General features: G+C 34.5%; 1 protein-coding gene across 8 annotated transcripts in view; it reads left to right on the top strand.

Annotated features, from left to right (window-relative positions):
• The window catches only part of LOC135835371 (ankyrin repeat and SAM domain-containing protein 1A-like), a 65,066-nt gene that overhangs the window by 23,575 nt on the left and 23,209 nt on the right, over positions 1-18,282 (top strand). For 7 of the 8 annotated variants that reach the window (XM_065349597.1, XM_065349596.1, XM_065349604.1 and 4 more), the window contains one exon: positions 2,942-3,118. The exons of the other annotated variant lie outside the window; for it this stretch is intronic. In XM_065349597.1, the coding sequence (XP_065205669.1) occupies positions 2,942-3,118 (177 nt within the window). The remainder of the gene's footprint in view (positions 1-2,941; positions 3,119-18,282) is intronic. 8 annotated transcript variants of the gene reach the window in all.

Here is an 18,282-nt window from a genome sequence, read left to right as displayed (position 1 = left end):
GAAAAAATTTCCCCTCTCCCTCCTAATACCCTCCATCTAACCTGTTTTGAGACAAATGGCCTAGTTCCAAAAAATATTCTTTGAGTTTTTGCATTCACATAGGCCATTGCTTTCAAATCCAATTCCATTTTTAGAGTAATGAGCCGTTGAAAATTTTAAATCGCCAATTTCAGGCAAATTCGAATTTTGAAAATATATTTTTTTTTCGAATGTTTAAATGGAATTTCTGAAGCAGGAAAAAAATTTTGGAATAAATTAGTACCAATTTTTTGGTCATAATTGCCTGTTTTCAAAAACTCGAAAGACCATAGTAATCAAAAGAATTGGCAGCACCACTGTATTTTAAAATATTCTCCCCGTTTCAGAAATGATATTTTTCGTCGTTTTGGTGTGATTGATCAGTAAAATATTCGCCAAAAAATTTGTTCTAAAGCATAAAAATGTTCTTCTTAATTTCATGAGAAAATTTCAGAAGAACTGCTGTTCTTGAAAATGCAGTAAAATTCTGAAAAAATTACGCTAGAAAAGTAAGTAAAATCGGCTGTAAAATCACAATCTATGGAGTAGATTCTTAATACTGATTTTAGTGGTTTTGGAGATCATTTGATTCACTCGTACTAATTCGAAATGAGGAATTGAGCATTGAGCATCACTTCACCAATTCACTCCTGATCCTTCTAACATCCTGCAATGAGCATCTAAACTTCATGTAGGTCACAAGACTTTCAAGTTTTCGAAACATGGAGTTTGTGGGTCGCAGCCAGAGAATGAGTTCAAATTTGATCAGCACTTCTTGAAACTCAGCAAACCATAGGTCACACAAATGTTTTAGTTGTTTTTTCAAAATTTGAGGGTTTATTGCAAGGTAGAAGGCTTCTGAAATCGCTCACACAAATCTTTAAATTTTTTGAAATTTAGGGGTTCATTGTGGAGTCTACGAGACTTGAAAAATTGTACCACAAAACGCAAAGAAATACATCAAAAATGTTTTGTGCCAAGTGCTGTGAAACTTTGAAAAATGTAATAGAAGCTGATTTCAATTCCATCAGGGTGTCCATAAGCCTGGAAAACCTGGCAAACCTGGAAAAGTCAGGGAATTTGGTCGGTCTGGAAAAGTCAGGGAATTTTGTAATTTTCACGCTAAATCCTTGGAATTTTGAAAAAACGATCAATTGCAAATTTTGGATAAAGACCTGTGATAAAAAAAAAACATTATTTTTTACTTCTCGAAGGACAAATTTTCAGCTTTTGTCCTCGCGTCGCTCGGGCTTCTTTTGTTTTCTTTTTCACAACAAGATGAACATTTCTAGATAAAATAAAAATCAAGTTTTAAAACCCAAAAAATGAACTCTTTGCATTATAAAAACCTTGTTTTTAGGCATCTCGAAACCAAAATTTTCAAAAGTTCTAGCCCTCGCTTCGCTAGGGCAAATTTGTTTCTCCTTTTAAAAAGGAAAAATTTCACATTTTCAGGACTCCAAAAATCCAAAAAACAGAAGAAAGTATCAATTGGCCAAAATTGATGCATGTTTTATTTATTTATTTATTTTTGATTTAAAAAGTTGATAATAGAAGTTTATAGACGTTTTTTTTATATCCGAAGAATATGAAAAAAAATCACACCCCCAGCCCCCCTTCCCAAAATTCCTCTTTAATTAAAGTGTGGGGTAAGCATAGAAAATTTTTAAAAAAATGGTCTGGAAAACCTGAAAAAGTCAAGGAAAATCATTTCCAGAAATGAGTGGACACCCTGTCCATCAACCATGTAACCCATAGACCGAAAGTAATCACACCAAAGTAGTAGAGGGGAGGTACAAAATTCAAAAATTATAAAAACTACAATGTGGGTATTAAAATCACAAGTTTTTGGGTTTTGAGGATACCGATTTCAATTCCTGCATGAACCATTTGCTCCACACTAAAGACGGAGGGAATGTACACAATTCAAAATTTTTAACAATGCAATGCGTTTTCTGAATTTTCTAGATGTTCTATTCATTTTTTAAGGCATATATTTTGTGTTTTTGGGTCCAACGATCAGAATGACCATTGAAAATTCGCATTTTGATACGAATGTTGTATTCTTTCATTAAGAATTTGCAATTTTGGTTCTTCCTCACAGGAGTACGTTTTGAGTTTTGAGGTCAAATGAATCTCTCAAGCGTCATTCCACGTCAATGTGACCAAGAAGTGGTAAGGAGGGTCGGCGATTTTTTTTGAAATTTTTCCTGTGGAAAAACCTTTTGAAGGGATGACCAATGGCGCAAATCTCAGCCCTCTAGCCCTTTTTAAAGGCTGCTAGGGGGTGTCAAAGTTTTCAATGAACTTGAAATATTATCCATTTCAGCAGTGGATAACTCGATAGCCGCAATACCTACCAAAATGGAACTTTTTTCGATAATTAGAGGTTTTGAAAGGCTTTTTGATGATGTCATAAAAATCAGTGTTGCCACTTTTTTTCGTACAAAAAATTAGCTCAAAAATTTTCAAAACATAGTTTTCATATCGTTGCGACTCTCAAAAATTCTGAAAAAAATATATTATGGACAATTTTTCATGCTAAGCAACATATTAAGAAATTGGGATGGTACCATGTTGCAAAGTCGATTTTAAAAAATTGAAAGTTTGCGAAAAATGTGATTTTTTTAAATTTAAAACATGAAAAAAGTTTTGAATGGTGAAGTCGACCTATTTGACCCTTATTTTTACACATCCCTTGAAAAAGTTGAAAACCCCCTCTCACTCAGTGAAATGAACTCATCACAAAAAAATCAAAATTCGAAAAAATTCAATTTTAAATTCCAAACATAAAAAAAAGTTAAAATTTATTCAGTTGTCCTCTTTCTGACGTGTGGATTATGGAATGACCCGCAAATGAATTCTACGCTCTCCAAACCAATATTTTCATATCAATGTTGTATTTTTTGAAAATTATTTTCAGTTTGGAACCTCCCTCTCAGGGGCTATTTTGGGTTTTGGGATCAAATGGTGATCAAAAATGAAATCATTGCCCTCAAAAACCCGTGTAACAGAAGTTTTGACTTTTTATGTGCAAAACTCCAGGTTTATCCAATCACATTTTCCATCCGGACCACTGTGCTGGACTCGTTTAAAAAGAGTAAGTTGAAATTCTAAATTAACGCCTTCTAAAACACATGATAAACGACAGGCGAAATGATGTTCAATCCGCCCCCCCCCATGTTGACAAAAACTGGGGCCTGCGGGGTCAACAATGTGTCCATTTGCGTGGATGCGAGGTTCCCAACTCATTAATAATGTTCTCTCCAACAATCAATTTTTCTGAGACCTTTGATTCAATTTTATCACAGATTCACTCACATCAGACTATTTAGATAACGAAATCGGATTTGTGAACTTCCTAAATACTTTGTCTTCGAGTTTCTCAGACAATCTATCCTCTAAAATTTGCTGGACATTTCACATTGGACTGGCTAGACACACATTTCACCTTGAAATTTTCCAACACATTTCATTCATCCTCTTGGTACTTAGTTGAAAACAGCAGTCTAGACATTTTCTACAAAAGTAGTGTACTTAGCGTTGTATGTAGTAAATCAACTTCTCCAAGAACTGCGACTAGCGAATAAAACAAAATTATTTTTCGCTGATTACAATCACCTCGTCACTCTGGCCTGACGTACTTACTCGTAGGTACTCATTCATAGCCTATAGCATCACAGTGTTTCGGTGACCGTCGTCGTAGTCGTCATCGCCTGCGTCCATGTACGAGGAAAGGACCTTAATTCGAATATAATTTAATTAGGCGTATACTCTGCACGGTATTTTGATTAAATTGTATTTATATACGCGTACATTTTACGGTGCATGTATCTCAAAATAAGCTATTTCTCGGTTGGCTGCGTAAGCAGAACTACATAAGTATCTACGGTCGGTCGTACGAGTATAGCATCGTAGAGGTTTTTATTTAACACGTAGATAAGTATACCTGTGTATAGGTATAGAGAGACTTGCCATCTGTACTGTACACAGACATACTCGAGTACGACCCGATGAAGGTTGCCGCAAAAATAAAGTACGTAGACGAAAAAAATTCGCCCGAACGAAAAAAAATAACGTAGAATTCCGCCGTAATGATTTATTCGCTTTCGTAGCATGTTTCGCAGACCTAAACGTGGATAAATATTACTATTAGACGAGTTACATTAGCTGGGTTATTTTTTCTGCTAGGTCTTCGGTGTCATGTATGTGTCGTTTCTAATTAACGATGAAAATTACGCAACGTGCCTCATCTGCTGCTCTAAACCGAAGGTGACGTGATACCAAATGAATCAAAAATTTTGGCATATTTACAAAGACGCCCGAACACAAACGGTTGCAATTTTTCTCAAAATTTGACGCACATAAGTCGTTCGGAACGAGTCATCGTTGCAACCGACTCGTGCCTCATCGTATCGTATCGAGTTCGTATAGTATGGCTCAGCTGATGTGATAGTAGCACACAAGATTCGGACATCGTTTTTAATACGGTTTCCGGGTAATTTAAATTTTCGTCACGCTGTTACGCCTTCGTTAACCTTCCGCGTGTGGATGCGCTTTCTTCGCATTTTGATTCCTTTGAGTGTCGGGGTTTTGGCGAAGTGTTTTTGCCCAGATTAGCTACTCGTATTTATGAGGTGGATACTCGTATTAAGGATACGACTCGAGGTCGTCGTGCATACGAGCTAATCGAAACGATGATAGCATAAGTGAGTTTTAAAAGGGGAAATTAAACGAAGAAAAAAAATACGTACTCCGGGTAATTGAACGTGTTTATCGAATTAATTACACGAGCTAAACCGCAGCACGAGTATTTTTAGCGGTGAGCCCTGTCTCTGTATAAAATGTATAAGTATATAGGAAAAAGACTCGAACGAATGCGATGTGTAGAGGCTATTTTATTTTGTGCGAATGCGTTGCGTGAGTTATGATCATTTATCAAGATTAATTCGCTTCTCAAGTTGTTGAAAGGTGTGCATGTACACGAAGTGGTACTTGTTGGTGTATGTTGCGGAATTAATCAAAAAGTAGCGAAATTTTATATTTTAAACGGGTGAATTTTGAATTAGATGTCTTTGTTTCGTAGGGAAGATTTTTTTTTGTTTCGGTGTTTGGGTTATTATCTTGATTAATTTAAATACAGTTTTATGAAATTCGTGTGAATAGCCATAAAAGGAATAATTGTTGAAAATTGACCAATGTTTCAATTCAAAACCTCTGTCTCTGTTCTCACTCAGTTTTCTTAGTAAAATAATTTTATAATTTTTTGCGAATTTTCCCACTGGTTTTCTCAAATTTTTTGCCATAATTAATGGTTTCAGGAAATACAAAAAAAAAATGTCAAATCACAAGTTTTCTTTTGCCCTGGCTTCGCTTGGGCCACTTCTTTTTTTTCAACTTTTCTGAAAAATCATTGTCCAAAAACAATGAAATAATTTTACAAAATCTTGAGTGAGGAAAAAAATGAAAATTTTGCAGGTTATTGTATCGATTTTTTTTAATTCATAAAAGTAGTCCAAAAAATAAAATAATGTTTTGACTCCGGATTTCAATGAACTGTAGGTACAAGCCTATTTGGAGGTTGTGTGAAATTTTTCTGACAATTGTCTCGTTCATTCGAATAAAATGATGAAATCTTGATTTTTTGAGGGGGGAGGTGGGGGGTGGGGGGTTAACTGTAGGTAGATTTGACGACATTCGCGGTACGAAATTTAATTTTGGGAGTACGAAAAAGCACGAATTCAACTTTTTAGATTTTAGAAAACACCCTGTAGGTATATAAACTTTTAAATGTATCAAATTCTCCGTAAAAATAAATATGTAATAATTAGTTTAATAGTTACTCTGCTTTTTTTTTTTTTTGGTAGATTACCATTAAAATTAAATTTGACGACCCAATTCGAAATTCGTTCAGTGATGTTGTTGCAAATATTGATATCTTAATCTAGATTATTCTATTTTTAAAATCGACGAAGGTCTCAAAATGTTATCAACGTTGCAAAAATTGTTTTCCTAATTACTCACGATCAGATCTCTTATTAGTAGGTATCCCAATATTTAGATGTTATACCTTTTTCTCTTATCACTAAATGACTCAGCATCAACACCTAAAAATAAGTGTTACGATACGTTTTAACTTCCGTTTATGAATTTGTCATCATGTTTGTGAAATTTTTAAATTTCTAATTCCTGCGTATACGGTGGCATTTTTGAATTCTTATCACAAAAATGAACATTTTGGTAACTTATATCATTACTGATAAAACATTAATTTTTCTCTCTAATTATTCGGCACACGGTGTCGGCATATATACATATACCGTTCACTTCCACGAATAATTCTATACCTACTTACTTAGTCACATATAGAAGATCTTCGAAAGGAAATAATTTTCACGATTCCATTCACGTAGCGTATTTTGAACGTTTGGTTTGGTGATTCGGTAATTACCATTCATCGTGTAAAATACACGCATTACTCGTATATTAACCATATACGAGTGAAAGAAACCGTCACAGTACAGTTTGGGCTGGGCACGCCTCAAGTGTGGAAATTCCCAAAGAGTTTTTCTCTACGTATTTTTCTCACACAATCTGTACAAAAAAGCAGCAAAGTCTGTATCGGTTGTTTTGAAGCAATTAGCATAAAACCTTCGACTCAGAGAGTCCGAATCCAAAATAGGTAAAAGTGTTTATAAATCTCGGTCGAGTGTATTGCAACTAAGTAGGTATAGGTATTCGTTCAGAATAGTGCACACGTGACACGTGAATATTACTACGTACTTCATGTTAAATAAGGCACTTGGTCGATTACAGTCTATAGAATACGCGAAGCTCGTCAATTGATGCATAAAACGTGACTGGAAAATTGCATAAAAAATCAATAGTATGGTATTATCGTATTGAGAAAAAAAAATTGCGAGACTGTCTAGCAATTATTGGCTCAAGAGTGTTTTTCCAATTGATTCTAAAGTTGAGATGGGTTGTTGAAAAAAAATGGGTAGACTTGGCTGAGGTTTCATTGATTTTTAGGTATGCTCATTGACAGCAATGAAAACTTATTATTTAATTCTGTTCTTTTTCATTTTTTTATTTTTATAGATGAATTTTTCATTTCTGATGTGTCTGCTAATCTGATTCAGAAAATGAATTGGAAATTTTGGTGAATTTTTTTTAGGATTTCAGGAGTGTTTTCCAGTTTTAATACAAAAGCATTCATGTATGTAGGTGTGGTTTTGAGTCGATTTTTAGACAATTTGGGGAGGATTTTTCAAAAATATAAGAATGAACTTTTCGAAGACGTGGTGTATTTTTCAATTATGAACGAATTTTCAAGTGTTTCTGGGAAGAGTTACTAACCTGAAGTGTTTTTCAAATAATTTATGAGAACTTTTCTTGTTTAGAGTAGGTATGTTTCCATGCAATTCACCTTGTAATTTTATACTTTCAAATTTTATTGGTCGTTGAAGGAAAACGTTGATTTTCTCAACGACATGTTTGATTTTTGGAGTATCTGACCCGAAGTACCAAATTTGATTCTTGAATGTGTATTTTAATCAAAATAAGCGGTTATTTAATTCATCTCTCTCAACTGCTACATTATAGTACATACATACATTTTGGCTGAAAAAATGAAATTCTGAAAATTTCAGCTAAAAAAATTGATTTCAACTCGAATTTGTGCTCCAGGTTGCAGGGCTTGCAATTTCAATTCAATTTTTCGCAAGAAAAGTATTTTTAGTACAAACCAAAAACGTTCGAAAACGTGAGCAAAATAATTTTTAGCAAAAAAAAGTGAGAATTTTTGGAAATTTTTGGCAAAAAAACAAGACTTTGACAATATTATCAGAACCTTAAAGCTGAAATAAAATCAAAAATAATTGAAATGATAAAATCATATTTTAGAAATTCGCTGACTTGAAAAAAGTCTCGAGAATGATGTTTGAAGACATTGGAGAAGCGAAAAATTTGAATGAAATTTTGCCTCGCCCACCCCCTCTCACCTCTTAAGAAATTTCAAGTGTTGAGAAAAAATGTCCTGCTATAAGTCTTGCTAAAAGTCCTGCCTTTTTATTTTCAAATGTTGTTAGAAACCCTGTATTGGCAAGAAGCGACGTTTTTGGGCAATTTTCGGAGAAAAGCGGTACTTTTTGCTATTTTTGACAGAAAGTGAAACTTGGACAATCCTAGCAAAATACAGGGCATCTTGACGATTTTTGGCAAAAAACGAGACTTCGACAATTTTAGGAAAAAGAACAGCTTTTTGACACTTTCTGCCGATCCCAAAAATGCAAGACTTTAGGGGTTGATAAATTGAAACATTTTGGAATTGTTTGAAAAATAGAGATGAAGAGTGATATTCCAAAACTCGCTTTGTCCATTTTCACAACTTTTCAGGAGAGAGGAAAAACAGTTTCCCTTTAAACGGGTAAATTGGCTTTTTATGCGAGTTTAGCACTTTATTTGGGTGGATTTATGATGTAGGAGTGTAGGTATACATTTCATCCACTAAATACTGCTGAAAAAAATTTCAATAAAAATGGACAACGCGCGTTTTGGAACATTATTTTTTTTTAAATTTTTAGTGAATTGGCTATTTAGGTGAGTTTAACACCTCATTTTGGTAGGTTGATGATGTAGGAATGTGAGTTAATACTTCATCTACCAGGTACCACTGAAAACCCAACTTTGATAAAAATGGACAAAGCGAGTTTTGGAATATCACTCTTCAGATAATGTTTAGCAATTCTTTCGAAAAAAAAAACAAATTTTTTGGTAATTTTGGCAAAAAGTCAGGCATCCTTTTTTTCTGGTAAGGAGCGAAATTTTTACAATTTTGGCTCAAGATTGGACTTCTTAGCAATTATTGCCAAAAACTGGTTCTTTTTCACGATTTTTTGGTAGAAAAGCGAAACATTTGGCAATTTTTGGAAAAAAGTGAAACCTTTTGGACCAGATGGTTTTAGAAATTTTTCTTTGCAAAAAAAGCGACAATTTTTAGCTATTTTTGGTTTAGTTTGAAAATCCAAGTTGGCATTTCAATAATTAAGGATTGTCTTGAGACAGTCAGAGAAGGGAAGAGGAGGGGGAAATACTCTGTGATAGGTGTGACTCTCCTTGGTTTACAGAGGGAGAGCCCAGGTCTATTCCACATATAGTTAAGCCCAGGGAACCCAAACTCTACTGATGACCTTACGAAAGTACATCGAACAGCAAAGGTGACGAAACACCGCATAAATGATCATAGACCGCAAATGAAGTGTTATGCTTTATTTGTACACATCTCTGATATAAAACCGAATCGATTAAATACAAAAAAGACACACTAATCATTATAAAAAGACACTTGCAATGACGATTGCAAGTGGAAGCTCTGAAATGCATCCGTACCGGAACACCAGTGAAAAAATACCTAACGTTTGTAACGTCTCTAATGGCGGAGTGGCTATACTCGAACTAAACCGATAGAGTGCACTACTTAATCAGTGCTGCCACTCCGCGGGAACACATCTTCCCTTTAGGTGGAAGCTGTGGGCGCATCCCCTACCGTCACAACTCTAACAAGGGAACCTCTCGAGGTTTCACACTCCGATTTGAAAGTGACCGCGATTTTTGGAAAGAGCATAGTCTAAAACTCCTAAAACCAAATTTTCAGCTGCCCAAGTTCATTTTTCGATTTTTGGCGAACGTTTGAAAATTTAAAATTGACTGGTTTGACGATTTATGCTTTATTTTTAAAGTACGTACTTGATCGGTAAAAATGGTCTAAATAAATCTCAAAACTAATATTAATTACTCAAATATAAATTTCACCATTTCTAGCCATTCTGGAGCCTTCAACGCGATTTTCAATTTCTCCAGAATTTTGAATTTGCTCCAGAAGGCGTGAATATAAAGTTAGGCAGCTAAAAATTGAGTCGTGTATTACACTCGACCTGTGTAACGAGTTTATCTACATTTGAGTCGATTTTGAGAGTGACACCTCAAAAGTGGGTTTTTGACCAGCTTTTTTCAAAATTAAAAAATCCAAAAAATCAAAAGTTTACCGTTTGCATCGAAGTTTTTGAAATTTGCGCGAATCGTTGCATTTTGCCTATAACTAACCCCCCCATCCAAATTTTACCATTTCCAGCCATTCTGGAGCCTCCAGCGCGATTTTCAATTTCTCCAGAATTTTGAATTTGCTTCAGAAGACGTGAATATAAAGTTGGGCAGCTAAAAATCGAGTTGTGTAATACTCGACCTGTTTAACGAGTTTATCCACATTTGAGCCAGTACGTACTTTTTTTTTTAAAAAAAAAGCATAAATCGTCAAAAACAGTCAATTTTGAATTTTCAAACGTTCGTCAAAAATCGAAAAATGAACTTGGGCAGCTGAAAATTTGGTTTTGGGGTTTCAGACTATGCTCTTTCAAAAAATCGCGACCCCATTCAAATCGGAGTGTGACACCTCAAGAGGTTCCCTCGTAAGAATGGTCAAAATCGTCATCATAGTTGAATTGGTCGGTTTTATGACCAGAAAATTCATGAAATCAAACCTCAGAAAATGATCATTTGCTTCATTTGTGGGCCCCTTAATGGGAAGGGCATGGCAGGGCGACGTTGTGCACCTCGAAGGTTTTGAAAATAACGAGAATTCCTTTAGTTGAGGAAGTTTTTTGTTAATTAATTTGAAATGAATAAATTAAAGACAGTTGGGTCATGAGAGATCTGCTATCTCATATTTTTCATTAGAAAATTTCCCATCAAAGTATGAGTGAGGACCATTCCACTCTTCACCCTCATGATCTGAAATCTATTCAGCCTTTTCAGATTAATTTTTTGGTTTCATTTTAATGATGATTTTCTCGGCTGCATTTTGCTTTTTTTAAACCATCCGGCTCGAAGGACCAAATTTGATACTCGAATGCTTCGATTAAATATGGGTACTCAACATCACGTGCCTATTTCACGGTCAGAGCTGCCAGCTACCCACTGAAATATTGCTTGCCCTCTCGAATACCGTCCAACTACATTGTACTCTCAATAACCACGTGGTATTATAATTCGAAAGTGGGACAAATTAAAAGGAATATTTAAATAAATTATAACGAAATTCCCAAAGAAGTAGAAAAAGAAGAGGTGATCTATGGAACACGTTCGTTGTTCGGTTACCATTCGATTTTTTTTTCATCATAATATAGAAGATGCGCTCCGCGGCGCTGCTGGCGATAAAAGTTGTTCGTATGCATACAGACGCACGTTGTTGGATGTTGGGTTTCAAGATGCATCTCATTTTTACGATGACTGTATAGGTATACGAACGACGAGATGATAAAAAAATACAACCTAACCACACCGCCTTCATCTCGCGTGGTTATTACCAATTGAACGACGAAAGAGACGTGGTGTTTTACTCTTAATTTTTTTTTTTTCATCTCCATCTTCGCTCATCTTCTTATTCATTTAGCTGAATGACGTGGCCCAGCATATAGTGTTCTTTATTTATTGGCAACGTGCAACAGAGAGAAAGACTAATGAGAGGAAAAGAGACATTAATGGTGAAGAGGTAAAAGTAGCATGGTTAGCGGGAGGTACCTCCATCGTCGTCGATGGATAACCGCACATTTTACGCGTTATTATGTTTTGCATGTGCTCATGTGTGACGTTATTCGAGTTCGCGCTTATCAGTCGTCGCTTATTAGCGGTTCGGTGCTTCGACTGTATCGGATGTGTTTGTGTGTTTTTTCTTCCTGCAGCTCGCATTCGCGAACGTACTAAAAAGCTTAATTTATTCGATTCGAATAATATAATTTCGTATAAGGTGAAATCGTGTGATTGGTGTGAATATGCGTGTGATTGGATTACAAAATCCGTCCATTTAGTGGCTCGAAATCGAATCCGGATTCGAATAGAGCGAATTTTGTGTCGTGTTGGTTCTCTACCTTAAATTATGCTAGATTTGATTCGAGGATCGAGAAAAGAGGCATTTTATCGATGAAATTTCACCAAAATTCGGAGCCGCAGTTCACTACCATGCTGTTCGGATCCTTATCCGAGGACACGAGTAGGCAATACGCACCACGCAAGGATAAAGGTTTGGCACTTTTTAACCCTCCTCTTCTTTGCCCTGTCTTCACCCTCGCGACTCGCGTCAGACGTCGTCGTTTGTATTCTTTCTTCGGCTATTCTTGTATGATTTTCGAGTCCGGTCAAACGTGTAATCTTATTATGTATGTTTTTTTCCCCAAAAATACTACAGTTTTATGTGTGGTGTATTATTAGTGACCCTGGCTATCTAACTTGTCGAAAGTTTCATTTGATAAGGGAGCCTGTGTGTGTTTGGCGTTTGATTCGGAAATGAGATAAAAAAATAAAACCTAAAAATTGGGTTAATCTTATCGCCTCCTGCGGTTTGGATGCTGAATTATGTTGCTTTTTCGGCCATTTTATATCACTAATGAATTGACGAGGTGAAATAAAAGCCCGATTTCGAGTTTAAATTACGAGTATACAAAATAGGTATCGAAAATATGTACTTAGAAATCGATGAACTCGCATATATTTCTAACAATAAGTACGTTTCGCGAGCTAGAAATTCCTTCGTGTTAGAAAAAAAAAACGCCCAGATGCAAATTAAATAATTACACAAGACGTACAATGTGTGTAAGCTGCAGTAGTTGGAAAGATGGACAGTCATCGATTCTTGATAGGAATTTGTGAAGAATGCCAAACGATATTACGTACTGTACACTGCACATACGGTTTCATATGATGTAGTACCTATTTATTTAGCTATTTATGCATGTGGAATTGTGGACGTTGTATGTACTTTTCGTATACGTAATATGAAATTATGTTTACGCTCTTGAAATTTAATGCATTGTTTTAAGAGAATTATTTGTTTCTATCTCTTTTACTCTGGTTCAGGTTGTTCTTTTGTATGAGATAGTGTTATCTCGAGTACATTATTCTAAAGGGAGTTTTATCATTTATGTAAAGGTTAATTTCACGCGTGCGTAAATCTTTTCAATGTTCCGTAGATTATATGTTATAATATTTGACTCGAATTCCGAATACTGGGATGACTTTAACGATTTCGAGAAAATTTCGGCCAAATTTTGTTAACGGGTGATTTATTTTTAGCAAAAAGTATTCAGAATTTACGTCAATCGTGTGAAAAATACTGACAGTCGTATCTAAGAAAATTCTAGTCTATCTAATTAGTTAAATTCGGTATACCTTACCTAAACTACCCCAGAAATATATGCAGTTGCAGTTGCTTCCGAAACTAAATAGTGAAGAGGGAAAACCTTTTGAAGACACAATCTTGAAACTTTTGAATAATTATGTAAAAACATCACGTGTAAGAGTGGAGCTGAAACTACCCAATTTCCTGTAATTGACGTTCGACAGAATTGGTCAAATAACATTAAAAGTTGATCGAATATTTCAAATTTTGGCGAAAAATTTGAAAAATCACACATTAAAAAATGCATTTTTTCACATTTATGATGAACGTTGAAAAAATAAACGATTCTGTGGTTAAAACATACAATTTTCTTCAAAATTTTGCCCCACATTTTGAAAATGCCATTTCCATTTCATGCATCATCGTTTATTTAAAGATTCAAGTTTTGATGGTTCGACAGTCGACATTAAATTTTTCACGGCTTCAAAGTGGGTCTCAAAAAAAGATGAGAAATTCAAATGTTGAAGAAAGACTCAAATCTCTCAAAAAATTTACTCTTGATGAAATCGATTGAAAACCCAGTTGAATTTATTGAAAAAATTGATGGATTTTTCAAATTTTCTATTTTATCGATTTTTTTTTGTATTTACCTATTGAAAATTTTCGCTGCATTTCAGCAAATTTCGTAGACTTAGGATGAAAGAGTAAGTCGTAATTTTTGTAGAATCTCATGCTTCTCCATCTAAAAAACAATCAACATGAATAAGGATTTTTTTGGTCAAAATTTATGTAATGCCTTGTGAACAGGGCTGTAGAGAGCCAGCGGGGGCCTGGAGCAAAAAAATTGAAAGCCTCATGAAAAATTTTCACTCCGCCCCCCACCACTTCAGTAGGTTTAAAAAATGATATTTATATTTGTATAGAAATGATGATAAGTAATAGGATTTTGATGAGTTTTTCGAAGGGTGAAATTGTGGGGGGGATTTCGTTTGAAAAATAGTGGGTTTTAATAATTGAATCGGTGGGTGACGAAAGGGACCAAGTCACATTTTTGGATTTTTTTTCACGGATATAGGGGTTTCAAAGTACGGCGGATCGACTGGTGATGTCAGATTTACGCAAAACTGCTAGGAAAGTGGTATTTGGGCGCAGAAAAAAGGCGGATCCGCATTTATGACTTTTTTGTAAAATTTTTTAAATTCCTTGAAAAATAACTAACATTTTTGAGAAGACCATTTTTTGAAATTTAAGTTAATCTCTGAACTGAAAAATGATGAAAAAATTAACAACTTCGGCAAAAAGTCTTAGAACTCAAGAGGTTTTTGGTCAATTTAAACGAGATAGCAGTCTAAATGATGTACTTAGATGTAGAATCAAGCCCCATTCGTGCCCGAGCTATTTCAAAAGAAATTTTGTCGATTGGGTGCAGAAAAGGTCTAAGTCCCATTTGTTTAGGCAGCAACAGTGCCGGCGCACGTGAATATTTTTTTTTCTAAACAGTGCTAAAAATTGTGTCTTGGGGTCCTCTTTCAATGACCTTAAGCATGTTTACCAAAAATTTTTGATTTTCAAATAAATCAGTCAGTTTTTTGTTATTCATGAAAAGTGCGAAAATGGACTTAGCCCCTTTCTGCACCCACCGATTCAATTTTAGACACAATTTACAAATTTCAGAGTTGTCAGTTCATCACTGAACATTTGAAATTGCCAAATGGCAACTTATTAAGCTTTCTCAAAAAATGAGAGCCCTCTGGAAAACGAGGGTTCGGGGAAAATTTCCCCATTTGCCCCCTCCCTCTACAGCCCTGTTTGTGAACTTTGCTGTAAAATCAGCTTTGTAATAATGCAACGAGAATACATAGGTACCACGTGTTGCAGCCAGACAAAAGCAGAATTTGCTTCTCCCTCCTCCCTTTCTGTCTGCAAATACGAGTATGTTGGTAATTTTATTCGCCATGTCCAGTTCTTTTTCTTTGTTCAACATATTCATATAGTTGATAGTTTACAACACGTTGGTCTGTCGCCGCCAAGACGATCATTTCAGTCAGTGATGCGGATTTTAATGAATTTTGATATGGGAAGGTAGAGGTGAAGAGGGTGGTAACGACTGGATACTGAACCGTGCGATTCTCATAATTAGCACATCTGTCTTAACGTTTTTTAGCATTTAATTGCGAACTCACATTATCTAATATGTATGTATGTATTTGGCGCAGCTGTGCTGTAAAAATTTACTGAGCTGGCTGCTGGTGGTATTTGGAATTCGAAAATTGAACGTGCTTTTAGAACAAGATGTTATGAAAAATGGGTTTTTTAAAAATTTGTTGAAGTACATACATACATTTATCAACGTTGGAGAGAAAGAACCCAGCCCATTTTTTACGCATTTATATTTCAAAATAACTCTTTAACGTGTTTTTTTTTTTTTTTTTTTTGGAAAAGTCAGTGCAAATTTTATTGAAAATATACTACATTATTTTATTCATTTTGATTTTTTTTTCATTGTCCCATTTTCAAATCTCTGATTCTTATTTCACGTATTTTTAGTAAAAAGTTTTTTGACTGATTTTTCTAATTCTCATCCTTGTTGATTTACGAAGCGGAAAAACTCTACCGAAATGACTTTTAAATAAAGGATAGAAGGGGCAGAAATCCCTCCCTCCCTTCATCATAAAAATTTAGAAATTTTTAAAATAAAAAAAAAATCGATTTCAAATTAGGAAATTATTCCAAAAAAAACTTATAGTTAACTCCTCTAAATTGTCGAAAATTGGGGATAGTTTTTTAAATTGAACTTTGTTACGATTTTATAGCTCTTGATGAACTATTGGCATTACTAAACCTTACCATTGATTAACTCAGGAAAAATGGAAGGGAGCTAAATAAACGTAGCATTTTCAACTTTAAATTGGAAATATTTGAATTAGCCCAAAAATTGCAGTTTTTGATGTAGGTGGTTCAAATAAAAAGTATTGGATTCTGTTTAAAAAGATGGAGTAAAAAAGCATTTCATAGAAAAGAAAAAAATAATCCATAATTTTTCTGCCTGAAGATCTTCGAAATTTTTGACTACTTTTGTGAGTGCTCTCCTTTGGAATTTTTCTGAAAAAAGTAAATTCTGTTCAAAAAAGTCAGAATTGATGCCATGAGTAAGGTTATGAAATTTGGAAAGTACGTTTGCCATAAATTGCACAAAATCAAAAGAATTTTTGAGGATCTAAAATACTCAGTGTTCCAATCTTCAACGTGTGGTTATTTAGAAAGGCAAGTTATTCAAAAAAAATGAATAAATAAGAATTAAGTACATTTTATTTTGAGTAAAAATTCAACTTTCACTTTAAAAAGTTGAAAAAATTGCTAAAGAAGAAAATTTTCAAAAAGAATAGGTAGTTTGAAACCATATGAAAAACTTCATTTGTCGATTTATTGACATGATGTGTCAGAAAAATCGAAGCATATTGGAAAAGATTAGGGGAAAATATCCCCCTCCCCCCTTCAAAAAATAATTCTGACAATCGATGAAAAATTTAAAAAAAATAGTTGGTATAATTTGACAACATGCTGATATTTTAATAGCACGAAGATTCTCATAATTTTATGAAAGTTTTGACCAAACTCAGCGGAGATCTTCATTTTGAGCCTGTGTGATCCAGAGAAGATGCCACACCCGAATGTGTTCCTGAATAAGAAATGATATGGACCCTCAAACAGAGATCATTCCCGAAAAAAACCGTGGTTTTTCCGTTCTAGCTCCTGATCAACCTTTTTTTTGGGGGGGGGGGGGATAAAGAGCCCACTTCCAAAGGCGGTACTTACCTATTTCGAATTCTGCGTTTACCTACGTCATTTCCATCAAAATCCAAGACCACTTTGAGGAATCTACTGAGAATTTTCTTTTCACAATCTTTTTGGGTGATTATATTTTCTTCTCAAATATTGTTGACAGTTCCATAAAAATTGAAAAATTTAGGTAAAAACTTATCAATTTTTTAGAGTTTTTCAAATTTGAAAAGGTACCAAAAAATTGACACTGCTGCATTCGTCTCCAGGACACCTCCGAAGCCTAAATTGTTTATTGGTGATTTTCAACTCCAAATGAAGGTTTCCACTAGAAGTTAGAATCCTCCGATATTAATTTTTTGCGATTCACTCTGAAGTACGCACTTGAATTGATTGAAAACATTTTGCTTTCAAAAAAAAACTCTTATTTGGGTAGGTATACTTTTTTTTCAAATTCTCATCAAAACTGCTCTTCTCCTTCAAAATTGCATACCCAAATCATGCTCTGATTTTCTTCATTCTTTTTTTTGAAATATCATTTGGAAAGCAAAAAAAAACAATAACAAATTAAATCCCCTGTAAGCTCATATTCGAAAATTCGGCCATGAATGTCATGATTCACGTATCTCCTTACCTAGGTCCGGGTATTATTTCCATGTGGTCGTCAGATTAATTTGAAAATTATTTCATTGTCATTGATAAGTTCTTATTTGGTTGTATTATTTACTCCCAAATTCAAAATCATGTACCTACTAAATTATACAATAAGCTATGAATGATAGTTGAATTGCATGTACAATGACTAACGAGGAGGAGGAGAAGAGGAGAGCTAGTTAAGAGATGAAATATGTATTTATAAGTGCATAAGTATATTTTTTTCAAACCCAGCAGCTCTTGAGTCTTGGTAGGTAACCGTTTAACACTCTGATATACGCAATAAGAACGGAATTTAAAGTAGCTGTGGTATAAATTAAAATGTATAAAAACTTACGAGTATACTAATACGTCGTATTAATGGCGTATACATCTTACTATGGCTCATAATACGCTATTAGAATAAGTATGCATGAGGTCTCGTCTTATTCTCATGATACAGCAAGTGATATAAAATGAAAATACGATTCCTAATCATGATTCACGTGAAGGGCAAGGAGATACGTGGAAAGAAAAGAAAGGTGTTAATAAATTAAAATTTACGATCCACGATTTCGTTTCTTTTATTGCCATTCTAATCTGTTTGGTCGTTGAAAAAAGTCATAGATCTGGTTTTTTGAGACCCGTATAAGTTAACTTACACTTTTTTAACACGAAAT

This window comes from Planococcus citri, chromosome 2 (genome assembly GCF_950023065.1).
Source record: "Planococcus citri chromosome 2, ihPlaCitr1.1, whole genome shotgun sequence".
NCBI classification, from domain to species: domain Eukaryota; kingdom Metazoa; phylum Arthropoda; class Insecta; order Hemiptera; family Pseudococcidae; genus Planococcus; species Planococcus citri.
Note: the sequence above shows the minus strand (reverse complement) of the source record. Positions and strands in the feature narration are given on the sequence as shown.